This window comes from Hypomesus transpacificus, chromosome 26 (assembly GCF_021917145.1).
Source record: "Hypomesus transpacificus isolate Combined female chromosome 26, fHypTra1, whole genome shotgun sequence".
In the NCBI taxonomy this organism is placed as follows: Eukaryota; Metazoa; Chordata; class Actinopteri; order Osmeriformes; family Osmeridae; genus Hypomesus; species Hypomesus transpacificus.
In genome coordinates, this window is record NC_061085.1 from 6,486,386 (window position 1) to 6,512,426 (window position 26,041).

The window sequence follows — 26,041 nt, forward strand, 5'->3', positions numbered from 1 at the left end:
CTGATTACATATCATTTTATCGGCCATTCAAAGCTTTATGGGATTTGTTTTTGTGAAGCAGTGCTATCACGTCCTTGAGGCTATGTGCTTCCTGTCGAGTTATTCCCCTGGAGTGTCCAAAGAGTACACAGATATCAAATGATACGTTTCACAAAAACCTCTTGCGACGTATGGAAATATACAACTCAATTTGAGTTTGCTTTGCCTCAGCGTTTGTGAGGGTGTTCCCTGTGCATCACCTGTTATCAGTCACGAGCGTTAACTCCCATTTTTACCGTTCTATTGTTCGATAATTCGCCCCTTTGGCTCTGGAGTCAGAGGGGTTGGAGCGCAATCAAGCCTCATATGGCCTGTAGCAAGACTAGAGCCTACCCATTTGGTCTGCAAGTTAGATCAGGTCAGCCAAAGCCGGCTGCTTGAGACTAAAACCACACAATTCAAGTCCAAAAACCACTCTCACTTCTAAGAGAGGGAAATTAGAGAATTTGAATTGAGATATGTCCAAGGGGGACTTACAAAAACAGCGCTGTCTGAAGCCTAAAAAATGGCCACATTTACTATTTCGACGTCAAACCAGTTGGTTCACCTCACTTGACATTCTTTTCCAGTGACTCATGGAAGCAGGATTCCATAGGAACCGTGGCGTCATGCAAATCAGGTCACCTCCTCTGTGGTGCTTAGACATTGGTCAGTTCGTGTTTCTCAGACCCACGGGTCAGGTCTTACAGCTGGGGTGGTTGTAATAGAAAGTTCAAGTTCGAGTTCTTTTCCAGTTTGAGAGTCCATAGGCAGCTGTAAACCTCTTCTGGAGCCCGACATTTGTCGGTGTCTTGAGGGCCAATGGGCATCGTGTAACAGACACCGTCTGGCGAAGCTGCCGAGCACCGACGCAATCGCGGCGATGACCCTCGTAAATGTAACGAGTCCTTCAGAACATTTCGCCTCACACAGAACAGGCTTCTTTTAGCAGGGAATGCTCGCGTTTTACACATAGTTACTGTGCGACTCCTGGACAGTTAAATATCCAATAAATCACGCCCTGGACCCATTTGGAGACCTCTTTGTAGCCAATCAGTTTCTATAGACCTCTGCTTGGTTTCTGACCGTGGGTGATGTTGTGTGAGTCAAGATACAGTGTATGCGTTGGGGTTGGTGGGGGTAATTTCAAATCAAGTCGAGGCATATCGAACAGTAACGACACACTGCAAATCAGCTGGGTGTGGACTGTCTGCGAGGGGCCGGCAGCCCATTCTGTCGTGGTTTTAATACGCTCGTAGCCTTTGCAGTAAATAACCTACAGATTTAGAAAGTGTGTGAGATCATAGACGGTTTTGATATGGACACAGCGGGCAGGTGGCCACTATTTAAAGAGGATCCTTGACCTGGGGGGGGGGGGGGGGGGGGGGGGGGAATTAGTGGAGTGCACACACAGACAGGTGGTCTTCACTATGTAGGTGGCCTCTGGGTGACAACGTGGGTTCTGGCTGGGGGGGGGACGGGGGGGGACGGGAGACGGGGGGGGGGGACAGCCCCCTCACACAAGCAGCCCAGGGAAGAGCGGGCTCCGTTGCACCCAGGGTTTTTGATGTTCCTCGCTTCCTTTTCATGTCTGAAACGCGAGCCCTGGTTCTCGTCCGATCCCATCGTTTTGCTTTAATTAAACCCCCTTGAGCAGAAAGGCCGCCGAGCAGGGCTGCTCTGCCCGCTCCTCCAGCAGAGTGTGTCTGTGCAGTTTCAGGTTCCACGTCCTTTTATTCCCCCTGACATTGCATCTGCACTGGATATGCCCGTGGCTGCGGCCGCGCCGACCAATAAAAAAAGCGACGACTCGACCGGGAGACGTGGGAAACGGCCCCGGCAGATGGAAAACATCGCTCGTGCTCCCTGGCGGCGCATGGGGAAAGGGGCCGGGGAGACGGGTCTGTTTGGGGCCTCCCTCTGCAGCTGGGACGCGTCTTGTGGTCTCGGGGTCTCCTTGAGCCCGACTGCGCGGCATGAAAAGAGGCGTGCTCGTTCTCACTTCCCGGGTCGCGAGTTATCGTCGCGCGACCCAGCCAGGGCTGCAAGGAACCACGCCGCAGGGTATTTCTCGAAAATGGGATACGTTTCGTTTGAGAAACACCATGTTGTCGTGGGAAAAAATGAGATCTTAGGACGTAAATGAGGACGTAGCCCAGAGCGAACACTGATGTGCATGGGTCTCCATGGAACACATGAAGACTGGAGAATCCCCTAGGTGTGGACACACACACACTTACACACACACACACACAGTGTTTTTGGGAGGGTGCACAATCTACAGAAGGTGACAAAAGGCAGTTGGTGGAAAAGCGGGTGTCTTTCAACATGGCGCCCACTTATAACCGATTACTTTTATATGAGAAACAAGTTCGATAGAATGAAAATCGTGATTCCAACAAGGCTAGAGGCTGCATGGATATCAATCGAATGTCTTTGACAGCATTGCTCAAGTAAAGCAAATATTTGCGGAGCAATCCAGGTTTGGCCCACTGAGAATCTCTTTCTTTCATCTGCACGGGCTTAAGTGCATTAGAGATCTGTTCATGTCTGGTCGGCTATCTGGAGATAAGGGGCACAGCCAGCGCTCAGCCCTTCATACACAGAGATTTGAATCACTTCCGGTTCTTGTTTATGGTCGATCAGTAAACGTGACCTGAAGAGAAACGGAAGGTGCATAAAACTGCCAGGGACGTGACAGGCCATAGATCAGCTCGAATCAGATCCCCCTTCGGTTTGTCGGGGGATGCAGGAATGCCCAGCCTGGGAGGAATCCTCTGGGTTCTGCATGGTCCCAGGGAGGGTCCGGATGCCTGGATGTCTGGAAGCAGCAGGAGAGCAAGGGGACTTGAGCATGGCCACCCAGACTCCACCAGACCCCCATCCAGGCCATCCTGACCCCAGCCAGGCCCACACACCCCAGCCACTCCTCGTGGGGAGTGGATCCCATGTCAGAAGGTCAGTTTGGTTCAAATCAACCTGTAAGCGCCTGGTCCCTCAGCGGCATTGGGGGAACATTGGATCTCCAGGGAATCCTTGCAAGTTTCCTCAAAGGGAGACCCTAAGCACACACACACAGACGGTGCTCAGCAGGGGGGGGGGGGGGTTAATTCCTGGGTCAGGAAGCACACAGTGATAACTCTGAGCTGTTTTGGTGGGGACACCAAATGCTACTTTTCGGTTCTCTGCAGAGAGGAGGATATCGCTTGGCATGTTCCTCTGCCAGTTTTAATTTGCCGTAACTAAAGATGTGTGTGTGGTTTGGGACTTTGTTAGTTTACCCATTTGAGTCTGACAAACACTTTGTCAGCTTTGAGAGGGGGAAAAACCGACTTGTCATCTGTTTCGTTCTAGCTCACTTAAAGTAGTGAAAAAGCACTTTGGACAGACCAGGGGGAAATGTGGTAGCTTTAAAGCAAACTACATGGAATAACTCTATTCGTTGTGATACAAATCCTGCTTGGAGTTTGTGTACTCTCTCTGGGGATCCCATTTCCCCCATGTTATCCATCCTTGGAGTGAACGAGGGCTCTGTTTTCGCAGCTGAATTTTATACGCCCGAAAATACATCACTTTGACAGAGGCCAAATTGAGTTTAAATGGGTATTGAAATCAAATTATTTTGGTCATCAATTCCTTTTGAAGGGTTAAACCATCATTCCTCCAGAGTAGAAAAAAAAGGTAATTACATCCATTGGGAAGTCCACTTGTGCAGCCTAGAACAAGAAGGAACGACGTTGGGATTTATTCATGGTCACTGGCCTGACTTGAAACTACATATGTATGTAATCAAGCGCCTGTTCTTACAGTAGGAGCCCAGGGGGGCTCTGGGGGGAGGGGGGGAGGGACTGGAGAGGAGGTTCGAGGAAGGTGAACGGGAGGCGGCCTTTGTGGTTTGCGGCAGCCCTGTGTCTGGAGCTCCACAGAGCAGGTGGGTCCGTGTTTGCTTAGCTCTTGGCCCCTGGGAAACAGGGGCCAGGGGGGGGGGGGGGGGGGGGGGGGAGGGCCTGTGGCTGTCCCAGGATCGGGGTCCCTGCTATGGGGGGGTCAGAGCCCTGGCCATGTGTCCGCTGTGACAGGCATGGGTGAGAGATGTCGTCCACGCTGGAGCTGCTCGTTAATCTCCAGGCTGGGGAGCAGGGGGTCGTGGGGCTCCTCGTGCCTGCTGACCAGAGAGCTCGGCCGGGCTTAGATGCTTCCAGACTGGCCTGGATTCTCTCAACCAGGCACCTGTGATCCCCAGCCCAGTGCATAGAGGGGATTCTCTTAAGTGGTGAGCTGAGGCATTAAATGCGTGTTACGGGCAGGTGGATCAGTGGAGGAAGCCGCGTTCAAACCCAATTGGCCTGAATTGATCCGGCCAAGTTGACATTGTTTTCGGCCGGAAGAACGGTAACGGGTCAAAGTAAAACTGCCGGAGAGTTGTGAGGTCGTTTTTGCTGTCGGCCTCCAGCTGTGTTTGTGCGAGCTCGTTGGGCCTCTCCCTCCCCTCAGCTCGCTGAGCAGGGCAGTCATGAAGAAATGCCTGGTCTCAGCAGTGTGACCTGGGTCACCCCTCACTGCCCCTGTGAGGGCCTGTCTCCTGCCCTGGTGCCCCCCGGGCCCGGCCCCCGTCTCTCAGCCGGGCACGGCCGGCCGTCTCAGCCCGCCAGGCAGCCTCTCAGGCTGGGCACACTGTTCGGTCAACAGAAGGTGGCAAGGTCAGGCACCAGCAGGACCCAGTCAGCCGTCGCTGCCCATAGAAGGAGCTGCAGCCTTCGGTGGGGTTTAATCTGCTGTTTGGCTCAGTGCTGGAGATGCTATGGTTTTGTGCTCTTGAATGGAATCCACAATCAGAAAGAGGGGGTATAAAGCTGGAGTTGAGTTTGATTTCCAGCCAATCTTGATAACTCCTAAAGCCCAAGATTGCGTTTCAGGACTTGCGGGAAATTTTGCCAGGAAAGTGGTTTCTGCCTCGTTGCTTTTTTTTTTTGGACCACTTTAGTTTTCATTGATATCTCACCTTAAGCGCAAATATTGTTCAGTTACATGAACGTTATTTCGTCTGTAGTATCGGCGATATTGATTGGACGTCCTCGCGGTTCAAGAAGTTGGCTGTAATTAGGTTTTACTGTCCTTGGTTTATATTATCTGAGATAATATCTGAAATTGATTGCAACAGTTGCAACAATGTGTGTGTTAATGCCTTCGGTTTTGCTGTAGCACTTGGACATGCAGATATGTGTCCTCGTGAATCGGTTGCGTTGGAGTGTCCATTAAACGTGAGCGGTTCATAGACAGCGCCAGTTGCGCGCTACACCCAAGTAGGCTACTCTAATGGGGCACGGATAGCCTTTTAAAGTTTTTCGGGTCAGCATTAAGATAAAAGACATCCGAAGTGAATAATGTGCTATAACGAAGAGCACCAAAAATGTAGCTAAGTGTTACAAGCGTGCATTTTATGATTGTCATTCTTGTTTAAGAAACCTGTGTATTGTGGGCAGGGATCATGTGATGAAGGATGGAATTTGACACCACGGGCTTTAAAAACCTGAGCCAACGCACATCTGTATTTGGAGATACAATTGACACTAACATCTGCAGTTTTCAGAGGGAGACGGTCGCAATTCAATAAGATACCAGTGATGCATATTGTCCCGCCCGGCATTTTTTATGATTTACTTCTCGTCTGCACGCATTTTTCCTCTTTTTGGGGACACATGACATGCTAGGATATCGTCAATTACTGGGGAACTGCAAGTTCTGAAACGATGTGGCCCTATGTTGTTTGATTGCAGCTTGGATTGTGCAACAATGCCAGAATATACAAAAGTGGAATCAACACAAATCTCACGAAGGAGTAACGTGTCATCACTTTTGGATTGTTTTAAACATTGTATTTCATTGAAATTTTTATCTTCACACACACGTCCATGGTTGGGAAGGTTGTAATAGTCGGTAAAGGTAAGAACGAATTTATATTGTAGGCTTTGTCTAATTACTGATTACGTGGTTTAATATTAATTTGCGCCTGTCCGTTTTTAAAGGAAAAGTTCTAAAACAAGTTGCCGTAGGGGTTTCTCTCATTCATGTTTAAACTCCTGCTGACAGAATTTGCTTCTCCGGAGAGACGCTATGCAATGATCCTTTGACATACTGCCAACTGTTCTAGGTTGCTAAGCCTATTTAACTTCAACAATGAAATCCAGTTCGCAAACAGCCAAGAAATGAGAAAAAAATGCCTTCTACAGCTATAGTATTATTCTAATGTCATTATTACGTCTTCGTTTTTTAATTAGGCTACTAATGGTGTTGTTTGAAAGAATAACATGACAACAAAATTGCTTATAGGAATGATAAGAACATTCTTGAATATAAAACCTTTTCATCCAATGCTAGGTTTTTTTTCCACTGTGGCATGGATACAAATAAAAACAATTGATAGTGTAATATTTGATGTGTGACATTACGTAGTCAGTCTGAAGGTTGAGGGGTGTGGGATTTCGATTTCCATATTCTATCGCATAATTCAAGAGGTTTCCAAAGAAATTAAAGAAATACAATAGGTAGAGTTCTGATAGCTTGCAATGCAAGCCTCTCCCATGCGTCTCTCCCATGCGTAAAACAATGACCATCAGTCGTTCCGCACGAGGCGGCCTAGTGCACGTTACGTTTGTGAGGGATTATTATCAAACTTAAAAAATGTGCCTGATTACTTTAGTGCAAACTTTACCATTGAACCTTCTGTGAACAATTGAGTGTTGATAGAAAGCGGCAAGGCCCTCAGAGCAGTTACCCAAGGAGGGCGACAAAGCACCTGCTACTGATTGTTAATATATCCGCTTTCAGTATGATAATATATGTAAAAAAACTGATTTTGAGCCAGTCTTATTTATTTAGTTGTGCAGTTGGCTGATTTCTTTGAACATATTACACGTATACATGAATGAAGCCAATGACACATTTTTTTGTCAATGAATTTAAACTACATCAAGGCAGTAGTTGTTATCTGCTTTTTCTTTAACCTGGAGCCAATACCTCAATTTAGTGGCAGTTTACGTTTCTGTCAACGAACCAGGCATATCAAGTACCAATTATGTATCTGTAATTGGAACTTGAATGCTATGCCTTTTTGCTCCTCGGTATGTCTAAGGATTTTGTAATAGCTCATTTGTAAGCTCCTTAATTTAATGGAAGTCACAGTTTTGAAGGGTTATAAAACTGTTACGCGCACACACATACACATGCACATTCGCATGCCTCCCAAATATTCCCTATCCAATTCCTTTTAAGGTATTTTAGAGGAATGTGTCAAGAATGTAGCAAATCCATTGTCTGCTTTCGGATTTATCCATTGGCTTGGTGCAGCTTGAATACCCTCACTGCCGAATATTCTCACCAGAAGGGCTTTAGTCATTGACGAATTCTGTTACTTATTGGTGAGGCAAAATCACTGTAATAGTGTGCAGGAACTGTTAGTTGCCCTGCACTAATAAAAGTCGATCTTGTGGAACAATTCATCTTATTTTCCCACATATTCAACTTGTTCCTGATTGCTGTCCATAGAGGCCTCAAAACCAACACTGACACACAACAGGGGCCCATTTAGTCATCGGCAGGCCAGGGGTGCAAAGTGGTACCACAGAGAGTTATGGGCTGCAGTCACTTGGTGGCAGGATAACGGTGGGCTGCTTTATTGCACAGAGGGGCTAATGAGCTGCAAGGCTTAGCGGTAATGAAAAACACCTTCATTCCCTTTCCAGGGTCAGGTCACCTCTTATAGCTGTGATGGACCCGTCAGCCCAGCTGCCCTCACTCCAACCGTGCCCCTGGTTCTATGCTCAAAGAACCTGACATCACATTTTGTTTGACTTTCTGTCCTCTCTTGCTTTCTTTCTTTGTAGCGCTGTCTCTCTATCTCTCTCTTTCTCTCTCTCTCTGAAGTTCCTTTGATGCAGCGATGCACCCGTCCTGTATGTGTGAGAATGGTTGATCCTCAACCCCACCAACAATACCATCGTCGTCCCGTTGAGAGATCAATTGTAAACATTTGGCTGTTATGTAAAGTGGGTAAGCACAGGGGGAAAGGGTATAAATGTTAGCCAGGGTCCTGTTGGCTGTATGTGACAGGGGGGGGGGGATTCTCAGGAAATGAATATTTGGTCAAGTACTCCAAACATAGCGTTGTGGGAATGCTGTATAATGGCATGTCGGTAAACAAAGTTAACCTCTCTCAGAATTGTTAAGTCACAGATGTCCCCAACACCAATATGCTTTGTTGGCTTCCTCAGTACAGCTCTCCCTACAGCTTATAGGCCCACCTGTCTTGGAAACAATTGTTTTGCAATTGTTATCCTGCATTTCCTCATATTATTATTATATGGGGGGGGGGGGGGGGGTCAACTCTTTGAACCAGACATATCCCGGCCATGCACCACAGGCTAAGAAGGTCTGTAACAACAGAGAGAGAGAGAGAGAGAGAGAGAGAGAGAGAGAGAGAGAGAGAGAGAGAGAGAGAGAGAGAGAGAGAGAGAGAGAGCGAGAAGGAAGGTGGTGGTGGTGGGGGGGTCTGATTGTGGCAGAGCTGTCCGCCTGCGAGGCCAGACTTTGACTCGGAGTGCAGCTGAAACATCTGCTGCACACAAGTCACGCACACACGGAAGGAGCACTCGGGGAATGCAAACAGCCTCCACTTCATTTGTAAAAGCCAAATTGGGAGAAAAAGAAAAGAAAAAAAAAGGTCTTCCGGACAGAGGCTCATCCATCAAAGGGGCTCAGATTGGGTGGTGGCGGGCTCTCTCTCTCGCTCCTCTCATTTCCTGCTCCACACGCACGTAGACACAGAGCGGTGCATCCCGCACCGCGTCGCGGCGTTTGTTTTCGCGCACGCACCTGAGGAAGTGGAATCGCGTTTGGAGGCTTGGGGGTCTGAATTCCGTTGAAGACACAGCCTCCCCCCCCCCCACACACACACACACACACACACACACACACAAACTCCTTCCCTTGAGAGAACGTTTGGTATCTAAACTGCAGCATCTAAATGTAGTCCTTGGATAAATGGGTCTTATTACTTTTAGAGTCGGCAAGGCTCTGATCGCTTTAAGCATTATGGCAATCACTTTTTCCTATTAGGATTTCGCATGCTTTTCCCATGTGTGATCCCAAACCATTTGCTACCATTTACCGGGCATACGAAAGGACTTGAAAGCCCTGCCGTTTAACCTGGGATACAAACTTCCTGGACAGAGTGCTTATGTTAAATGCTTTAATGAATGCAGAACTGTCAGAGAGAATGAGACATGCTACCCCTCAGTCCAGAAGTTTGGCCATGATACAGGCCCCCTCTGCTTGTTCCATGTTGTCCACACGTTGACATAAAAGGGCTGTAACTCCAGTCCAGGAAGTGTAAAGATGTATATTGTTGAAGGTTTGTGAGCTGGTTAATAAGCTGTCATTTCTTCTAACTGTGTTTTGTTTGAGGAAGTCGGATTCTGACAAGCTGTTTTGGTTTGAAGAATCTGATTACCAGACTGTATAAGTTACTGTGTAAATACAACAGTGGCTATGGTCAAAATGTGTCATACTCAATGTGCTTTACATGTCCATTCAAATGCAAATGGACTCTTTTATTTTGGTGCAAGGTATTTGCTACAGATCTTGTCAACGGGAGAGCTGTCAAACATCATTACTGTCATGCTCTCTTGAATGGCCAATAAGGATTTTATCTGGCCCTCTGGACTTGAAAGAAGAAAAGAAGGATATTTCCGCAAGACAATATTGTGTTTTACCTGCATCTAGTGTGGAAGTAATTTATTTGTAAAGCTCTCTCTCTTGGAAGTCGCTTTCCCTTAAAAAGCGTCTGCTAAATGAATACATGTAAATTTGAATTCGCTTTTGAATTTGAAAACTTTAACGGAGATCTGCAAAGACATGTTTAACCAGTTCACCATCGTTTATGGCTTCAAGGTGTGGCGCCATTTACATCTGTGTTGGTCAACCAAAGAAGAGTAGAGTCGCTGCCCACTGTGCCACTACAAAGACACCGAGGCATGCGTGTGTGGTGCAGCATAGCCCAAAGGGAAGATATTTGTGGTATTTTGCATACAGCGGTCGGAGCCCAGATGACTGAAGTCGGATGAGTCACGGTGGCCAAGTCCGTGACGTAGCATGACATTCCTCCGCTTTTTTTTGTCTGCATATTTCAGATAGCCCCTCACACTCCGTTGTAAACAAAGAGAATATCCCCTCTCCCCCCCCCCCCCCCCCCCCCCCCCCGTGAAACTGTGCTGCTTTATGCCCTCAGGCGCGAGCGGAAGATGTCTGCACTGGCTCGGTTGCAAATAAATAGGTCCTTCAGTCATTTCTCCTCCCTCCTTCCGTACTCGGGCCTGTTTGAAAGGGCTCTGAGCCCTACCCTGTTTCCACTGTCTCTAGCGCAGGCTGGAAACGTCTGTTTAAACAGCGTGGCCGTAGACTATACCAACTGACAGAGCTGACGGGGGTGGGGGGTGGGGGGGGGGGGGGGGGGGGGGGGCGAGTTAAGGGACGTGGATGCGGTAGCGGCATCAGCATTACAAATCTCCTGTTGTAGTCCTTGGAGAACACACACACTGAGTGTTGAACCCTTCCTGGGGTTGGGCGAGTACCTAGTTTGCTTTTCCTGCTGCGTTGCGATACCGTCATTTCGACCAGTCTGTCTACACCCATGCAAGCGCTTGGGCCTAGCAGTCCGTGGCTTGAGATTGCTCTCGCGGTACAGTCTCGTCTCCTTGCCCTCCATCCTCGGGTCTTTTGATGGATTTTTTGGGGGTGTGAAGGAGGTCCCAGGGTCGAGGTGCACATTCCAACCCGGGGTTGACCCCCCTCGCTGGGTTGTTAATCTCGGGCGTTAACGCCTGCGGCTCGTTCGAGCTTCGGCTGACGACTCACTGTGCCCATATGTGGTCGAGGGCCTCTCCGGGCTCTCATCAAAGCTTGTGTAAATTCCCTCATGGCGTGGAATGCAAGAAGGCCGTCCTGAAGCCTGTGAGCGCGCGCAGACAATTTGGAATGACCTCATGGCTCTGGCATATTCACCGACACCTTCGCCCCCCCTCTCTGTCCCGCGCTTGTGTGTGCCCACACACAATATATAGATCCATCACAACGAGGGTAAACTAATTGCTCCGCTCGTTTTTCACCGAGGTGTTGTTTGAAAATGTGTACAGTACGCCCAGAAACTAGGCCCCTACTGTCATGTGTGATCTTCTGTTCACGCTGAGGCTAACCGAGCTACGGCTAACTGCTAGTATTACAACCGCTCTGTGTAGTCAGTTCTGTGTATTCACCCCTCTCCAATCATTCTCATGTTTCCCCTCACCGTGGTCTTTTCTCCCAATCTGTAGCAGCTGTAGGCCTACTGTAGCTTTGCGGCCGTAACATTAACGCACAGTTTACAGGCTACGGCAGGATATTGATTACACGTCTGGGTTTGTGCCGCGCTCCCCAGTGTTGTGTAACCCGACACGGGTCTTCTCCTAAACTCTAGTCCACTCACCGTGCGTGCCACTCCCACTGCAGGAAGCTGTGGGAGTGTGTGGGTCAAAGTTCTGTCTGTCGGTGAAGGCCGGGGTATTTTTAGAAACCTAAAAAGGAAGATAAGAAAGGACTGATAGGATGCTGATTGGGCTTTTTTATTGACTCGCTCGGCTATTTTTACCGTCCTTAGGAAGTCAAGATCATTTGTGATGTTTGCGGCATTTACTGATATGTGTTGTGAGTCACTGTGTTCACTATGGTATGTCTAGCACATGAAGTGAAATAGAAGTCAGACAGTTATTTTATTTATAGAACATTCTTGAGATCAGGAATCCTTTTAAGCCACTAAATTGTGTTCAATTTAACGATTTTACGAGCCCTGTTGCATCGTGATTTAAGAAAGCCTTTTTTTGAACAGCCCGCTGCACATATATTGTAGGAACGAGCCAAACTCAATTCTTTGATATCCAGAAGGGACTCCAGCTGCACCTTGTTCTGAGCCGGAAAAGGTTTCTCATTTGTGCTCTGCGAGAATCACTTAAGAACAAGCTGGCTTTCCCACAGAGCCAGTGTCGCTACGAAGAAAGACAGATAGGGAGTACAGCTACGAGACAAGACTTTGGCGATTGAAACCGTAGATGCCAGAACCTCCTGCCCTGTGCCCTCCGTTCTTCTCTCTCCTCGGGTTCAGGTCTCTGTACCTGTCACCCCTGAAGCTATCACTCACAAGCTCAACCCTGGGCTACAACCGCTATTGGAATACAGCTACGTGAATGATCCTCTTTAGAGCGTCTAGCTTCCAGCTGTAGGCTGAGAGCGGAGGAGGTGGGGAGTAGATGGGAAGCACTCGAGGGGCTCCCACTGCTTGGTTGAGACGCTGTCACACAAGTGTGGATGTTGACAGCAGGCCTCTTTGTCGCCCATCATCTGGCAACTTCACCTGACACCTCTCCCTCTATCTCCGGCTGTGAACTCTGACCCCTGCAAAGTGCCTCGAGGCTGCGCGCTCCTTTTGAGGGAAAAGAGATGTCATTAGCCCGCCACTCCTCCCCCCAGCCGGTATCCTCGGTCCGAGTGACAACGTCATTAACGGGTGACGTTCGACCCGCTGAAAGTAATGTAAGACAAGGGCCGGCCGCATGCCGCTTTGATGTGTTGACGCTCTGCATTTTAAAAGGGCTGACTGAGCCTGTTGACAGACTTGGGGGGGGTGGGGGGGGGGGGGGTGGAGGAAGATTCCGAATGAAAAGTATGCGTAAACAGAGTTTGTTTTTCTGCTTTTGGTTTCAGATGGAAAAATGTGGCGGAGGCAGGAAGTTTCAACTACCCAACATCACCTGAGGAACTGGAAGGTGAGCATGGGGTGTACTGTACTAACCCAAACAGGCTAACTGGCTGCTCGTCCGATCGTCTAGTTTTTTCGTTTGTTTATAGCCTGCCTAACTATGTGAAACCAATTACACTGTGCAGGTACAACCTCAGTGAAAGAAGGGCAGTCGGGCCTGCTGGCTGGCAGCCTGCGTTAACCTTAGCAGCTGCTTATATGTTTCAGTCTTGTCGGTTTCCACTACATGGCTCATCTGATCTGGGCTTTTGCTCTGGCCTGGCAAACGCGGTCGAGAGACTCATTTTATAAGTGCCCCTTAAAATATTAACCTGCCCTAGGCCCTGGAGGGGTGTCAGGTGTCAATTAAGTAATTAAAGAGGCGGAGGTGTTGGCCACAGCTATCCCAGAAAGCCTAGGCCTGGTCGGAGAGGCCGGCAACTATTTCCATGTCAGAGGGCTGAAAGGCCCGCGGTTGGGTCTGATTACCCAGGACAGCTTGGAGTCCGACGACCGTGAAGGGATTATGTAACACGGGACCAAATCAAATGCTAATCGACGTACCGTAGGGCAGGTTAAGACACGGTGGGCCGTGTTCAAAGGAGGGATCCATGCAAATACAAACGTTGAGTGAAACGAATATTTCGCCTGAGGAAATCGCTATTCAGTGGATGTTTCCTGTGTCGCAACTCCAGCACAAGTGGCTGTCGTTCAGGCATTCTTATCTGGTGTTTTGGATTTGGATTTGGTTCCTGAGTTTCCTGATTCCACGCGACGATTCCACGCACACGTTTCCAGGTCTTCAACTTTGACTCATTTTTTTGCCCCGTCTCCCATTTATCAATGGGTGCGTTGACACCGCGCTAATCACTGTTATCGTAACCTTCCACTGTTGTGTTGTGATATTCCCCGCTGCTGAACAGATGATCCTGTGGGTGGTGGCGTCGCTGCTGACTCTGGCCGAAGGGGGATTCTCCGAGGAGGACAGCAAGAAGACCGCCCCGGAACTGCTCCTGTCCTGGGAGAGGAACGCCTGGCGCGGGCCCCACTCCCCCCAGGTGCAGGAGCTGCAGGAGAAGAAGCGGGCCCACCCCTCGTGGCCCCGTGGCTTTGGTTAGTATGACTCCCTTTTAGTCCTGGTCCGGCGACGTGGTTAGACTCTGGACGCTAACCTCCCCACGCAAGGCCACTGGTGCTAGCTCTCAACCCTCAGACAAGGTCCAATTCCGGATGTGGTTGACGCAAAACAAATCATGTCAAAGTGTCTTTAACCGAGCCAAGGAGCGACTGCCAAGGGAGAACGTGTAAAGCCTGGTAATAGTGTCTCGTTCCTGCGTCTTGACATTGCTTGCATGCTCTTCTCGGTTTTACTAGATCAGAAAGGGCGTTCCTCTTATTTATCTTTCAGTGTAACAATAATCAAATCAGTTTGGGGGTATGGAACCTCACTGAAGACAAAGGTTCATAAATCTGTGCGCTGGGGCTCTGATCGGTAATGGTCATAAAGTACTAAACTGTCACTCCCATATGACTAATATGAGCTCTGGAGAAATGCCTGGTAGTTTTAACCGAACAACATGGCCTTGGTCAGTAGAGCACGGACTACCACATACCAGAGGGATAAAAATAATCAGTCTAATGTGCTAAGTTCTGTCATGCTGCCATTTGCCTGTGTCTATTATGTCCCAAGTGGATCTCCACTGACCTCTATTGAGAGTGAAGAGGAGTTACTTAGAAAGGATTTGAACCGACGAACATGTGTCGAATACCTGGCAGCACGGGAAGAGTTGCAGTACTTCTTTGGCATAGTTCTATAATTATACGAAAATGTACTAACTCTTGTGGCATGTTTTGACATGGCAGAATATGTCCTGTAATCCGTCAAGCGTTTGACTTCCCTCTCTGTTCTTTTTCGCCCGAGGAATTTTTTTTTGTCACATTTCAATTTTTTCTTTGTCGTATGCATGCACAACAAGACATGAACTGACAAGTGAGACGATTCTATGCATCAACTCATGCGTTGAACGAAACCAATCTCCGCTCAGAGGGAGCCGTCAAAGGAACGTGCCCGCGAGGAGAGCGAGGGGCGAGGGCGAATCACGGGCCAGAATGTTGAAATCGCTCCAAACGTCCAGGCTGGGTCCGTGTTTCCCCAGTGATGTGCTTTGGTTCCTTTATGGAAGGTACATGTCGTTTGAAACGTTCCTGGGAACTCGCAAAGGAACATTAACTTCTCTTGGCATGGAGCCAGTGGCGCCTCTTCCCCTCTGTGCTAATGACCCTACATAGTGACAGTACACTTTGCACATTTCACCTGATAACCAGAGGAATTTCACTCCCGGTTTCAACACCCATATCTGCTTCCAATTTGACCACACATGCTCTGCTGTCCCCCCCATCCCGCCCCCCCGCCCCCCGCCCCCCCCGCCCCCCCCCCCCCCCCCACCAGAACACACACCCTAGCAGCATATATTATATACCCACAACCCTATCACCCTCACCTCGCCAGAGTGTGAACTCAGGTCTAAGACGTTTTCCACCCTACTTTATAAACACCATCCCGGACATCTGGGAAATATCTGAAGAGTGTTGATGATTTAGTATTAGGACCGCTTGATGCATGCACCTTTTCCTTGACCACTTGCTGAGTCGCCCAGGTTGACAGATTAAGCGCACTGTTAGGAGCGGGGCTGGTGATGCCGTGCTGGTGAGTCGCTCACGTCCAGCCGGTAAGAAAAGGGAGAGGGCGTTCTCCCTCCCTCTCTCTTTCTCTATTTTTCACTGCAGTCATTGTGTCACTGGGTTCTCACGCGATGCATGACGCAGCAGGAGCCTATGGGAAAAGGGAGGGTCACGATCTGGGCCCCCCGGAACATTCCTCGTTGGGCCGAGTCTGTCCGCGCCATTCATCCTCCTGTCTTCTCCGTCTGTATCTTGTCTCCTGCAGACCGGCCCTCTCCGGCGGAGGAGGAGGGCGAGGCGTACCCGAGCAGGTGGCAGCGCTCTCCCCCCGAGCCCGCCTCCACGCGACCCCCCAGAAGGAACCGGAAGAAGTCGAAGAAGTCCAGCCGGGACTGCCACATGGAGGCGAAGAAGATGAGCGTGAGGGACCTGGGCCTGGGCTTCGACTCGGACGAGATCGTGGTGTTCAAGTACTGCGTGGGAACGTGCCACAGCTCGCGCAAGAACTACGACCTGGCTCTCAAGGCCCTCACGGACAACGGCAGCATTCCCAGCAGGAGGGTGAGCGCCAGCCCGTGCTGCCGGCCCACGCGCTACGAGACCGTGTCCTTCATGGACGTCCAGACCACCTGGAAGACCATCAAGTGGCTGTCGGCGGCCAACTGCAGCTGCGTGGGATGACGTGGGGGCGGCGGCGGCGGGGGGGGGGGCGGAGGAGGAGGTTGGGCCCCGGTGGAAAAAACGCGCACACGTACATGGAAGCTCCGGGATGGGAGATGAATGGGCCTCCTCGGTGGGTGGGGTGGGGGGTTGGTGGTAGATCAGGGCCTTGGTTGGATCTATGGTTCATGCTGACGTGGGATCCACCGGGCAGTAGCCAGGCCGGCCCATCGGTATGGCTGTAAGAGCCGGCTCCCGCCTGCTGCTCCCTCTGCCTGACCTCGGAGCGGCGCAAAGCCCCTTCCCTTCCACCAGCCTGGCTGGGAAGGCCTGAGCTAGGGGCTCATGAGGAGGACAGGAGCTCACGGCCCATTGCTCCAGACTCCCCCGTCCGACGACCTACAAGGAGAACCGGGCTTGAGAGAAGGGGGGGGGGGGTTACGGTGGTCCAAAAGAGGGGTGGACATCTGTCAAGTGTCCGTTCACCCTCGTGTCATGTGCCTTCGGGAAAGCTGGACAAAGGAAGACGTGACAAAAGGCCACTGGGTTCAGGAGCATGAGAGACTAAAGCCTTGACTATGAACCCAAACAGGGACGTTGGGGGTTTCTGAGCAAAGAGACAGCTTGCAGTTTGAAGACCAAATACCTTGATGTGAAGAAATGTTTATGAGAACTGAAGTTGTTCTGATTCAAAGGCTAATCGTATAAGACCAAAATAACTTATGTGCATTGCATTTTTATGTTTTTCTTCCATGGCAGCTCAACAACATATAAATAGTATTGGCAAGTCATTTGGAGCCAAAAGTTGTATATCCATCTCTGTATATAATTTGTTGTGGTCAGCTGGTTTTGGTAAACAACATCTATCTTCTTCTTTGTATTTACCACCATGCATGCTTTTGAGTTGACAGGGCACAAACACCAAAAGCACCAATTAATACAGCAGCCTAAACTAACTTTAAAGTCCTCTTTGAGTGGTACTTTTGGAACTTGGCACAACTTGTTTACATGTCTATAAACAGTCTGTTGAAGGATGCCATCACAAGGTCATTCGCGGTCCTGCCATCCCTCATCCCTGACAGCCTTTCGACCCCGAGGTTTATTTTGAGATCCGAGCGTGGCATGTCTCCGTCGTCGACGGAGGGGTTTTGGATTTCAAACATCGCGGCGTGTATTCGAAAATGATTATTCTTAATGTTGGGGGGGAGTCGTACTGTCTTTGTTATGCCGCGTGTCAGCATGACTTCTCCGCGCCCTTCACTTGACACCTCTTTCCTGCTTCGTGTTTATCGAGCACTGGGAAGTCTGAGCGGACCACACAGCGTGGCAAGCCTTTCGGTGTTCCCTCCCCCCCTCAAACACCTGACCAATAAAATGGAGCGAGCAGATAAAGAGAGAGAGACATCACGTCGAGAAAAAAAGAAAAGAAACGTTGCTGAAGTTTACGTAGTAACACACATAGCCTATTGCATGTTAAAATATGTATATGAGTATTTATATCGTATAACCTGTAACCCCTTCTTTCAGTGTTCTCTCGATTTTTTTCGTAAGTGCTCATTGATGATGACTCACGACGTAGAGTGCTTTTCCAACAAATACTGTTTGTATTTACGTCTAGTAGTGTGAAGGAAATGTGAGTGAGGGAGTGTTGCTGCCGTGGTTGCAGCGCCTCCTCTTTGGCACGTTCGTATCTATGTTATGTCATGTACCTTACAGTTCTGCGCCTCTTTCAGAATTCTGCATTTATATCCCGAGATCTGAGTGGCAACCCTATGCTCTGTATTTGGCTGTCGGGATTTCGCAGAGCAGATCCGACGAGCAGTCATTTTACTATGTCCCTTTGTCAGAATAGCAAAGCAGTGACTATCTTATTGAATTATTTGTCTTTTGACTGACAAAAAGAATAAAGCTCTGTGTGTTGCCTTCAGTTTATTTATGAGTGAGATACGATAGGGCTATCAGATGTGTCTTCAGCTAAATGTATAGTATACAAGACCTTCACTCACCGTTTAAGTTGAAGTGGCATTTCCCTGTTAGATGCTATGCATCTCATTACCTTCTTTGGTACATTAGGTAAAGTATTTATTACATTTAAATTATTTTATTTATTGTCAATACTAAACTTTGTTCTTATAAATAGCATTTTTTGTATTTATGAAGTGGCCATGTACGTTATTCTTTCCTTGTGTTTGTTTTTTGTTTTTTCCTACAAGGAACATGAATGTTTCCCGGTAACTCTCTTAACAGAAAAGGCTAAGCTAAGCAAAAACATTCGGGACAGTGGATGTGTACTGTACAACGAATGTGTACCTGCGAGTTTCCCCTTTGAGCCAGCTAGACGAGATATAAAAATGGAACCTGACATGTCTCCACCGACTCGGTGGCATATGGCACCTGGGAGCAAAGCCAAGTGACGAGTGCCTGTGTCTGGCACCTCTGGTATCAGAGACCAAACCCTTCCAGCACCTTGACACATTGCTCTGAGTCTATAGATCTGAAACTCTTGGGGCCTGGTTCTATCATAAACTTACCAGTTATAAATGGCAAACCTCATACATCATGTTTGACAAAAAAAGTTTGTATACTTTCCGGTACTCACTATTGTTATTATGTTATTACTATTATTCAATCATCTGTGTATCATATTGATGTTGTTGCTGTCTGAAAATGTCTACTGAACATTATTTTTGTACGTTTCTCTACGGAATAAAAGTATTTATCTAAAGTCAACTACAGTACATATATTTTCTAGCTGTGAATGCATTCTAGCCGTGCATGCGTTGATATGATATCAACACGACGTCAACCGCACTGGATGTCCAGATATTTCAAGTCAGCGTAGCGCTCGCACACCATCAGAGACTCCGTCCGATTGGGAGCTTGTCTGGAGCGGGTACGTGGTGAACGCCCTGTGTTGTGCCATGGTTGGGGAGCACCTGAGGAACGTCCCACAGGAGTTTTCCACGGAGCCCGACGCTGACACTGGGTTCTGCACGTCTCTGTAAACTACCGCACAAGGCTCCCCTTGTTCTCTTATCCAGCACCATCAACGGCCCTTTTTCTTGTGCGAGATCCCATCAGAGATTAGGCACCTTTGGGAACCACCAGGCAAAGAGGCCCCCTGAGTCGCCCAGGGATGCCCCCTTTGTGTGACACGGTGTTTGAAGCCCATTGCAAGGACCCGCTGATTGCAGCAACCGCACACAGAAAGAGTGGCTGTTCTGTCTGTGGTTGTTGATTGTGATCTCTTTCTCCTGAAATGAGAATGTGTTCTAATAATATCCTAGAGGGCAGGTGGCCAAACAACCTGGGGTGAGGAGGAGGGTGGGAATCAAGTCTGTGTTCTGAGCCTGACGAGTCTGCCTCCTGTTGGCCCACGCTGCACAATTCACAAAGGTCACAAGGAGGATAACATTGTTAGACTTGTTTCTATGTTTAAGAGACCGAGTCGTCTGATATGGATTTGGTTTGAACATCAGAAGCCACGCGTTCTGGTCAAAGCCTCAGTTATGAGGGAAGACTGCTTCCATGAAAGACTGTCTGATACCTTGAGTTAGTGGGACATCTACTGGTCAATAGTGTGTATTGAATGCAGTCACATGTATTTATCTATTTCATTTACACAGTGCTAAGAAGAAACATGTATTTAAAAAGATGGATTAAATAACTGTATTTTTAAATCATAATCTGAGGCCAAAGAATCAATGGCGAAAGACATTCATAAGCCGAAGCGAATGAAATTCCCAAAGCTATTTATTATGAGCCTGTAGGCTTGCCATAGTTTTGATTACGCAACTTGGCGCGGGATATAAACAACAGGAAAGGAGAACAGCAGAGAATCTATTTTTATAACAGATAGGCTATATATCATTTCATGTAAAAGCTAGTTAAACTGACAGGCTAACCTAAATTACAGTAGCTAACCGAACGTTGCTAGCACGATGCTGTTGTTTACACTTAATCATGCTAGTAGGTGCAGTAAGCTGGCAAGTTAGCGACTGTCGCTACGTGTTGGCCATCCAGAAGATCTATCAGTACGTCGGTGAGACAAGCTGGACTTCAAAGCTGCATTAACTGGAAACGTTGTTTCACAGAAAGAAGAGAAATGGTAAGTACTTGGATGTTATGACAGGATACTAGCCTACTAGCTTGCATACCGTACTGGAGAGTAATCATCCCTACTAACTAGAGCTCGTAACTTGTAGAGAAGAAGCCTGGCTCCAAGTCAGCTTGCGAAGAGGAAGCATGGAGGCGATTCATCAGAAGATGAAGATTGGGACCCAGAAGAAGTTGTAAGTTTTTTTTTTCGTTTTGTGCGCGGTTAACATTGTTAGCACGACTGCCAAGCACTAATTCACAATGTTGTCGCAGACCAAACGGCGTAGAAAAGGAGAAAGCAAAGGCAGTAGAGAGAGCTACATTTCCCCCTTCAGAAAACCTTTGACGCAGTTGACCAACCGGCCTGAGTGTTTGGACAGTAATACGCATGTGAGTATTGACAGTTTTGTGGAGCCACAGGCATGGTCATGTTGATGCGAACGGTAACCGTGTATGTCTCGTTATTACAGGAAGCCTTCATTCGAAGTATTCTGTCAAAACCTTTCAAAATCCCAATACAAAACTACACAGGTATGGAATTTTTCAAGTCCTCCCTTCCGTGTTTACGCTGGTAAATGGATGGCTGTGATGCAAGTTTGATGTTGTGCTCTTTCCCAGGTGGACTGGGAATCAGAGCTCTGGGACTGAAGAGGACAGGGGTTAGGAAGGCGCTTCACGACCCCTTCGAGGAAGGTGCACTGGTGTTGTATGAGCCTCCAGTTGTAAGCGCTCACGACCTCATCAAAGCCGAAAAGTGAGTCCGCTTCTGTCCATGCCATGTTTCACAATTCCTGCCCATCCCATTACGTTGGAAGACCCCAAACTGAATGTACTCTCCCTTTGCAGAGAGAAACTTCCGGTACACGTCGTTGTGGATCCTATACTTGGAAAAGTACTCCGACCCCATCAGAGAGAGGTCCGACATTTCTTTCCCTGTCTTCTAAAACAGGCATTTGAACGTTTTCGCCTCTAGTCGCCGATGCGTATCTAAGACGTCTTTGTCGTTCAGGGGGTGAAGTTCCTGTGGGACTGTGTGACCGGGAGGCGCCTTCCAGACTCCTACGGTTGCATCATGGCTGACGAGATGGGGCTGGGCAAGACCCTCCAGTGCATCGCCCTCATGTGGACCCTGCTGCGTCAGAGCCCCGACGGCAAGCCCGAGATCGACAAGGCCATCGTGGTGTCGCCCTCCAGCCTGGTCCGCAACTGGTACAACGAAGTGGGCAAGTGGCTCGGGGGACGAATCACGCCGGTCGCCATCGACGGTGGTTCCAAGGAGGAGATTGACAGGAAACTAGGTGGGTTACCTCGCTTTGGGAGGCGGCATTCCGTATTTCCACGGATGGTCAGTGCTGGCGAAATGCGTGTGGTTACCCTATGGAGGGTATGTGAGAAGGGGTAACACTTGAAACGGTTCCGTGTCGTGAACAAACCGAGTTTTGAGCTGTCGTCTTTGCTCCACGTGGTCCGCAGTGAACTTCATTTCCCAGAATGGCTTGAGGGTGCCTACTCCCATTTTAATCATTTCCTACGAGACGTTCCGCCTTCACGCTGCCGTCCTGCACAAGGGGAAAGTTGGGCTCGTCATCTGTGACGAGGTGTGTACCCCAGTCACAACAGCAGCACACACACCCGTTTGCCACAGCCTACACAGCTGTTTGGATATTATGGTTAATACCTCTGTGTTTTCTCCATAGGGTCATCGACTTAAGAACTCTGACAACCAGACGTACCAGGCCCTGAACGCCATGAGCGCCCAGAGGAGAGTGCTCATCTCCGGGACACCTATCCAGAACGACCTCCTGGAGTACTTCAGCCTCGTTCACTTTGTCAATGCCGGCATCCTTGGTAAAGCTTTCTTCGCCTGTATTGCACTCAACAAGGCATAACACCATTTCCATGGTCAGTCCTGACTCCTGCGTAAGCTAGCCTATAACGTCCACCTCTGGTTCCCCGTCTTCCTCCTCCAGGAACTGCTCAGGAGTTTAAAAAGCGGTTTGAGATCCCCATCTTGAAAGGCCGGGACGCGGCTGCCAGCGACAAGGACCGGCAGAGCGGAGAGGAGAAACTCAAGGAGCTCATCAGCATCGTCAACAGGTGAACCTTAACGTGACATCGCTGTGTGTGGGCCGGGGGGTGACGGGAAGTCTGCGCTGCGATGCTCAAGTCTGTGTTTCACTCCTTTCGGGGGCCGGGATATAGGTGCTTGATCCGAAGGACATCGGACATCCTCTCCAAGTATCTCCCCGTGAAGATCGAGCAGGTCGTCTGCTGCAGGTACGTCCGACGCGAAACTCGCTCGTCCTGGCCGCGTCGGTTCCGACGCGGGACCCCTCGTCGGGTCGTTTTGAGACGCCTCGCAGCCGACCGAGACGATTTCATGCGTGCTAATCCAATGAGATGTGTTCCCCACCCTCCGCCGTGCAGGTTGACCCCACTGCAGACCGAGTTGTATAAACAGTTCCTGAAGCAGGCCAAGCCCGTCGAGAGCCTCCAGCAGGGCAAGGTCAGCGTGTCGTCGCTCTCCTCCATCACCTCCCTGAAGAAGCTCTGCAATCGTACGTTGACAGGGCCCCCCCTTTCGTTTCATTTCCCCCCCCGTCCGCCCCCGTCTTCCGGTCGGAAGAGTCGAACCTCACACACCCTTGTCCTCCCCCAGACCCGGCTCTCATCTACGACAAATGCGTGGAAGGGGAAGAGGGCTTCGAGGGGGCCCTGGATCTGTTCCCGTCGGGGTACTCCACTAAGGCTGTGGAGCCTCAGCTGTCTGGTAAGATAGGGCAGCCCAACACCCAAGTCTTACACACCTCCGTGTGTTTGTGTGTGTGTGTGTGTGAGTGTGTGAGTGTGTGAGTGTGTGAGTGTGTGAGTGTGTGAGAGTGTGAGAGTGTGAGAGTGTGTGAGTGTGTGAGTGTTTGTGTGTGTGAGAAACGCATTGACCCAAGTGTCTCTGGATCCAGGCAAAATGCTGGTGCTGGATTACATCCTCGCCATGACGAGAAGCACGACGAGCGACAAAGTGGTGCTCGTGTCCAACTACACTCAGACACTGGACCTTTTTGAAAAGCTGTGTCGGTCTCGAAGGTGAGTGAGGGGATGAAAGAAACGAAAAAGAACATTCCGGATGAGTGGAAGCTGCAATGTAAGATGAGCCATGGTGTTGAAACGATGCCTTGTGGGTTTTTCACCAGATACCTCTATGTCCGGCTCGATGGCACTATGTCCATCAAAAAAAGGGCCAAGATAGTTGAGAGATTCAACAGCCCGTCTGTAAGTATTGAACACACCAGACACCCCGATGATTCCAAAATCCATCTCGAAACGTGCGCCACCTGACAGCCTCAACCCGATCTCTTTGTCAAGAGTCCGGAATTCATATTCATGCTGAGCAGCAAGGCCGGTGGGTGTGGCCTGAATCTGATTGGCGCCAATCGCCTGGTGATGTTCGACCCTGACTGGAACCCGGCCAACGACGAGCAGGCGATGGCTCGGGTCTGGAGGGACGGGCAGAAAAAGACCTGCTACATCTACAGACTGCTCTCGGTGAGGACCACTGGACTGATTTACAGAGTTGAACCGCTTGCTTGAGGAGAGCTCAGAGTTGGTGAGAGTGAGGGTGCGGGGATAAACCTGCTTTCCTCTCTTTCTCCCCCCTCTCTCTCCCTCCCTCTCCCCCTCTCTGTCTCTCTGCAGACGGGGACGATCGAGGAGAAGATCCTGCAGAGGCAGGCCCACAAGAAGGCCCTGAGCAGCTGCGTGGTGGACGAGGAGCAGGACGTGGAGCGCCACTTCTCCCTGGGGGAACTCCGGGAGCTGTTCTCCCTCAGCGAGGACACCGTCAGCGACACTCACGACAGGTGAACGCACGCACGCGAAAAGTCCACCTAATGACTATCTCACGAGAGAGAGTTGGGTTTTGCAACTGTGGGTAGAGAAAATCGGGTATTTTCCCGTTAATGCGACCTTTTCCGGCGTTTTAAAACGGTCATGTTTTGAAATGTTTCCCAGGTTCCGCTGCCGGCGCTGCGTGAACGGCAGGCAGGTGCGTCCTCCGGCCGACACCACCGACTGCACGTGTGACCTGTCCCAGTGGCACCACTGTGCCGACAAGAAGGGACTGAGGGACCCCGTGCTCCAGGCCTCCTGGGACGCCGCCGTGTCCTTCGTCTTCCACCAGCGCTCTCACGAGGACCAGAGGGGGGTCGTGTGACACACGGAAGACCCGGCACGCGCCTAGGAGCTAGGGGAGGAGCCTAAAGAGGATGGAGTCACAGGCAGACTTGTCGCTCATACTGGGTACTGAGAGCTCAGATCATCGGACTGAATTTGCTGTCGGGCGGGTGAGCTGGGCTTTGAGCTGTGACAATCCTCTGGTCTGGAAGGCCACCTTACATGTATATGCAGATTTTCATTTGATTTCTCTACTGTGTAAATATGAATAAATATATACTGTATATATTGGTAATTTTGTATTGTAGCCTACTAACATATTCATTGGGGAATTTGAAGGTGCATCCGCACTAGCCTGGCTAAATACACATGCGTATTCGAAATGTAAAAGATCTTTGTCCACATATCATTTCCCAAATGTTTGATGTCCACACTAACACAGGTACATGACAATCGTTATCATGGTTACGCCACTCCTGCCATGCTGCTTTATTACCATTATGAATGAATGAATACATGAACGAATGAATACATGAACGAATGAACACATGAACGAATGAACACATGGACGAATGAACACATGAACACATGAATGAATGAACACATGAATGAATGAACACATGAATGAATGAACACATGAACGAATGAACACATGAACGAATGAACAGATGAACGAATGAACACATGAATGAATGAACACATGAATGAATGAACACATGAATGAACACATGAATGAATGAACACATGAATGATGGAACACATGAATGAATGAACACATGAATGAATGAATACATGAAGGAATGCATGAACACATGAATGAATGAATACATGAATGCATGAACACATGGATGAATGAACACATGGATGAATGAACACATGAACGAATGAATACATGAATGAATGAACAAATGAACACATGAATGAATGAACACATGAACGAATGAACAGATGAACGAATGAACACATGAATGAATGAACACATGAATGAACACATGAATGAATGAACACATGAATGAACACATGAATGAATGAACACATGAATGATGGAATACATGAATGAATGAACACATGAATGAAGGAATACATGAATGAATACATGAATACATGAAGGAATACATGAATGAATGAACACATGAATGAATGAATACATGAATGCATGAACACATGAATACATGAACACATGAATGAATGAACACATGAATGAAGGAACACATGAATGAACACATGAATGAATGAATACATGAATGCATGAACACATGAATGAATGAACACATGAATGAATGAATACATGAATGCATGAACACATGAATGAACACATGAATGAACACATGAATGAATGGATACATGAATAAATACATGCATGAATGAGTACACAAATACACAAATAGATGAATACATGAATAAATACATGTATTATTTGTGTATTCATATATTCATCCATATATTCATTTATTTGAATATTCATGTATTCACCCATGCATGTATTTATTAATGTATTCATCCATGTATTAATTCATGTGTTCATTCATTCATGTATTCATTCATGTATTTATTCATTCATTCATGTGTTCATTCATGTATTTATTCATG

At 48.6% G+C, this 26,041-nt stretch overlaps 2 protein-coding genes across 4 annotated transcripts; both read left to right on the forward strand.

Moving 5' to 3' along the window:
• The first annotated feature begins 5,503 nt into the window (after window positions 1-5,503).
• Window positions 5,504-18,907, forward strand: LOC124487564 (neurturin). 3 transcript variants are annotated; one of them, XR_006958405.1, is made up of 5 exons: window positions 5,504-5,961; window positions 12,808-12,869; window positions 13,765-13,954; window positions 15,789-18,256; window positions 18,397-18,907. XR_006958405.1 is itself a non-coding variant. In XM_047049977.1 (4 exons), exons 1-4 carry the CDS (start codon window positions 5,931-5,933, stop codon window positions 16,202-16,204), a joined length of 699 nt encoding a protein of 232 aa, XP_046905933.1. In that variant the 5' UTR covers window positions 5,504-5,930; the 3' UTR covers window positions 16,205-18,907. The 3 variants fall into 3 exon arrangements, 2 of the variants coding, with proteins under 2 accessions (XP_046905933.1, XP_046905934.1); XM_047049977.1 differs by having other exon boundaries at window positions 15,789-18,907; XM_047049978.1 differs by lacking the exons at window positions 5,504-5,961; window positions 12,808-12,869 and adding an exon at window positions 12,891-13,639 and having other exon boundaries at window positions 15,789-18,907.
• A 1,073-nt stretch (window positions 18,908-19,980) lies between these two features.
• On the forward strand, window positions 19,981-24,746 carry rad54l (RAD54 like). Its single transcript, XM_047049651.1, has 18 exons — window positions 19,981-20,291; window positions 20,389-20,475; window positions 20,555-20,671; window positions 20,752-20,812; window positions 20,900-21,035; window positions 21,128-21,197; window positions 21,291-21,579; window positions 21,755-21,879; window positions 21,979-22,129; window positions 22,252-22,378; window positions 22,484-22,558; window positions 22,709-22,839; window positions 22,941-23,051; window positions 23,242-23,365; window positions 23,473-23,551; window positions 23,645-23,824; window positions 23,975-24,138; window positions 24,290-24,746. The coding sequence occupies exons 1-18, from the start codon at window positions 20,289-20,291 to the stop codon at window positions 24,489-24,491; spliced, it is 2,232 nt and encodes a 743-aa protein (XP_046905607.1). The 5' UTR covers window positions 19,981-20,288; the 3' UTR covers window positions 24,492-24,746.
• Window positions 24,747-26,041: the final 1,295 nt, after the last annotated feature.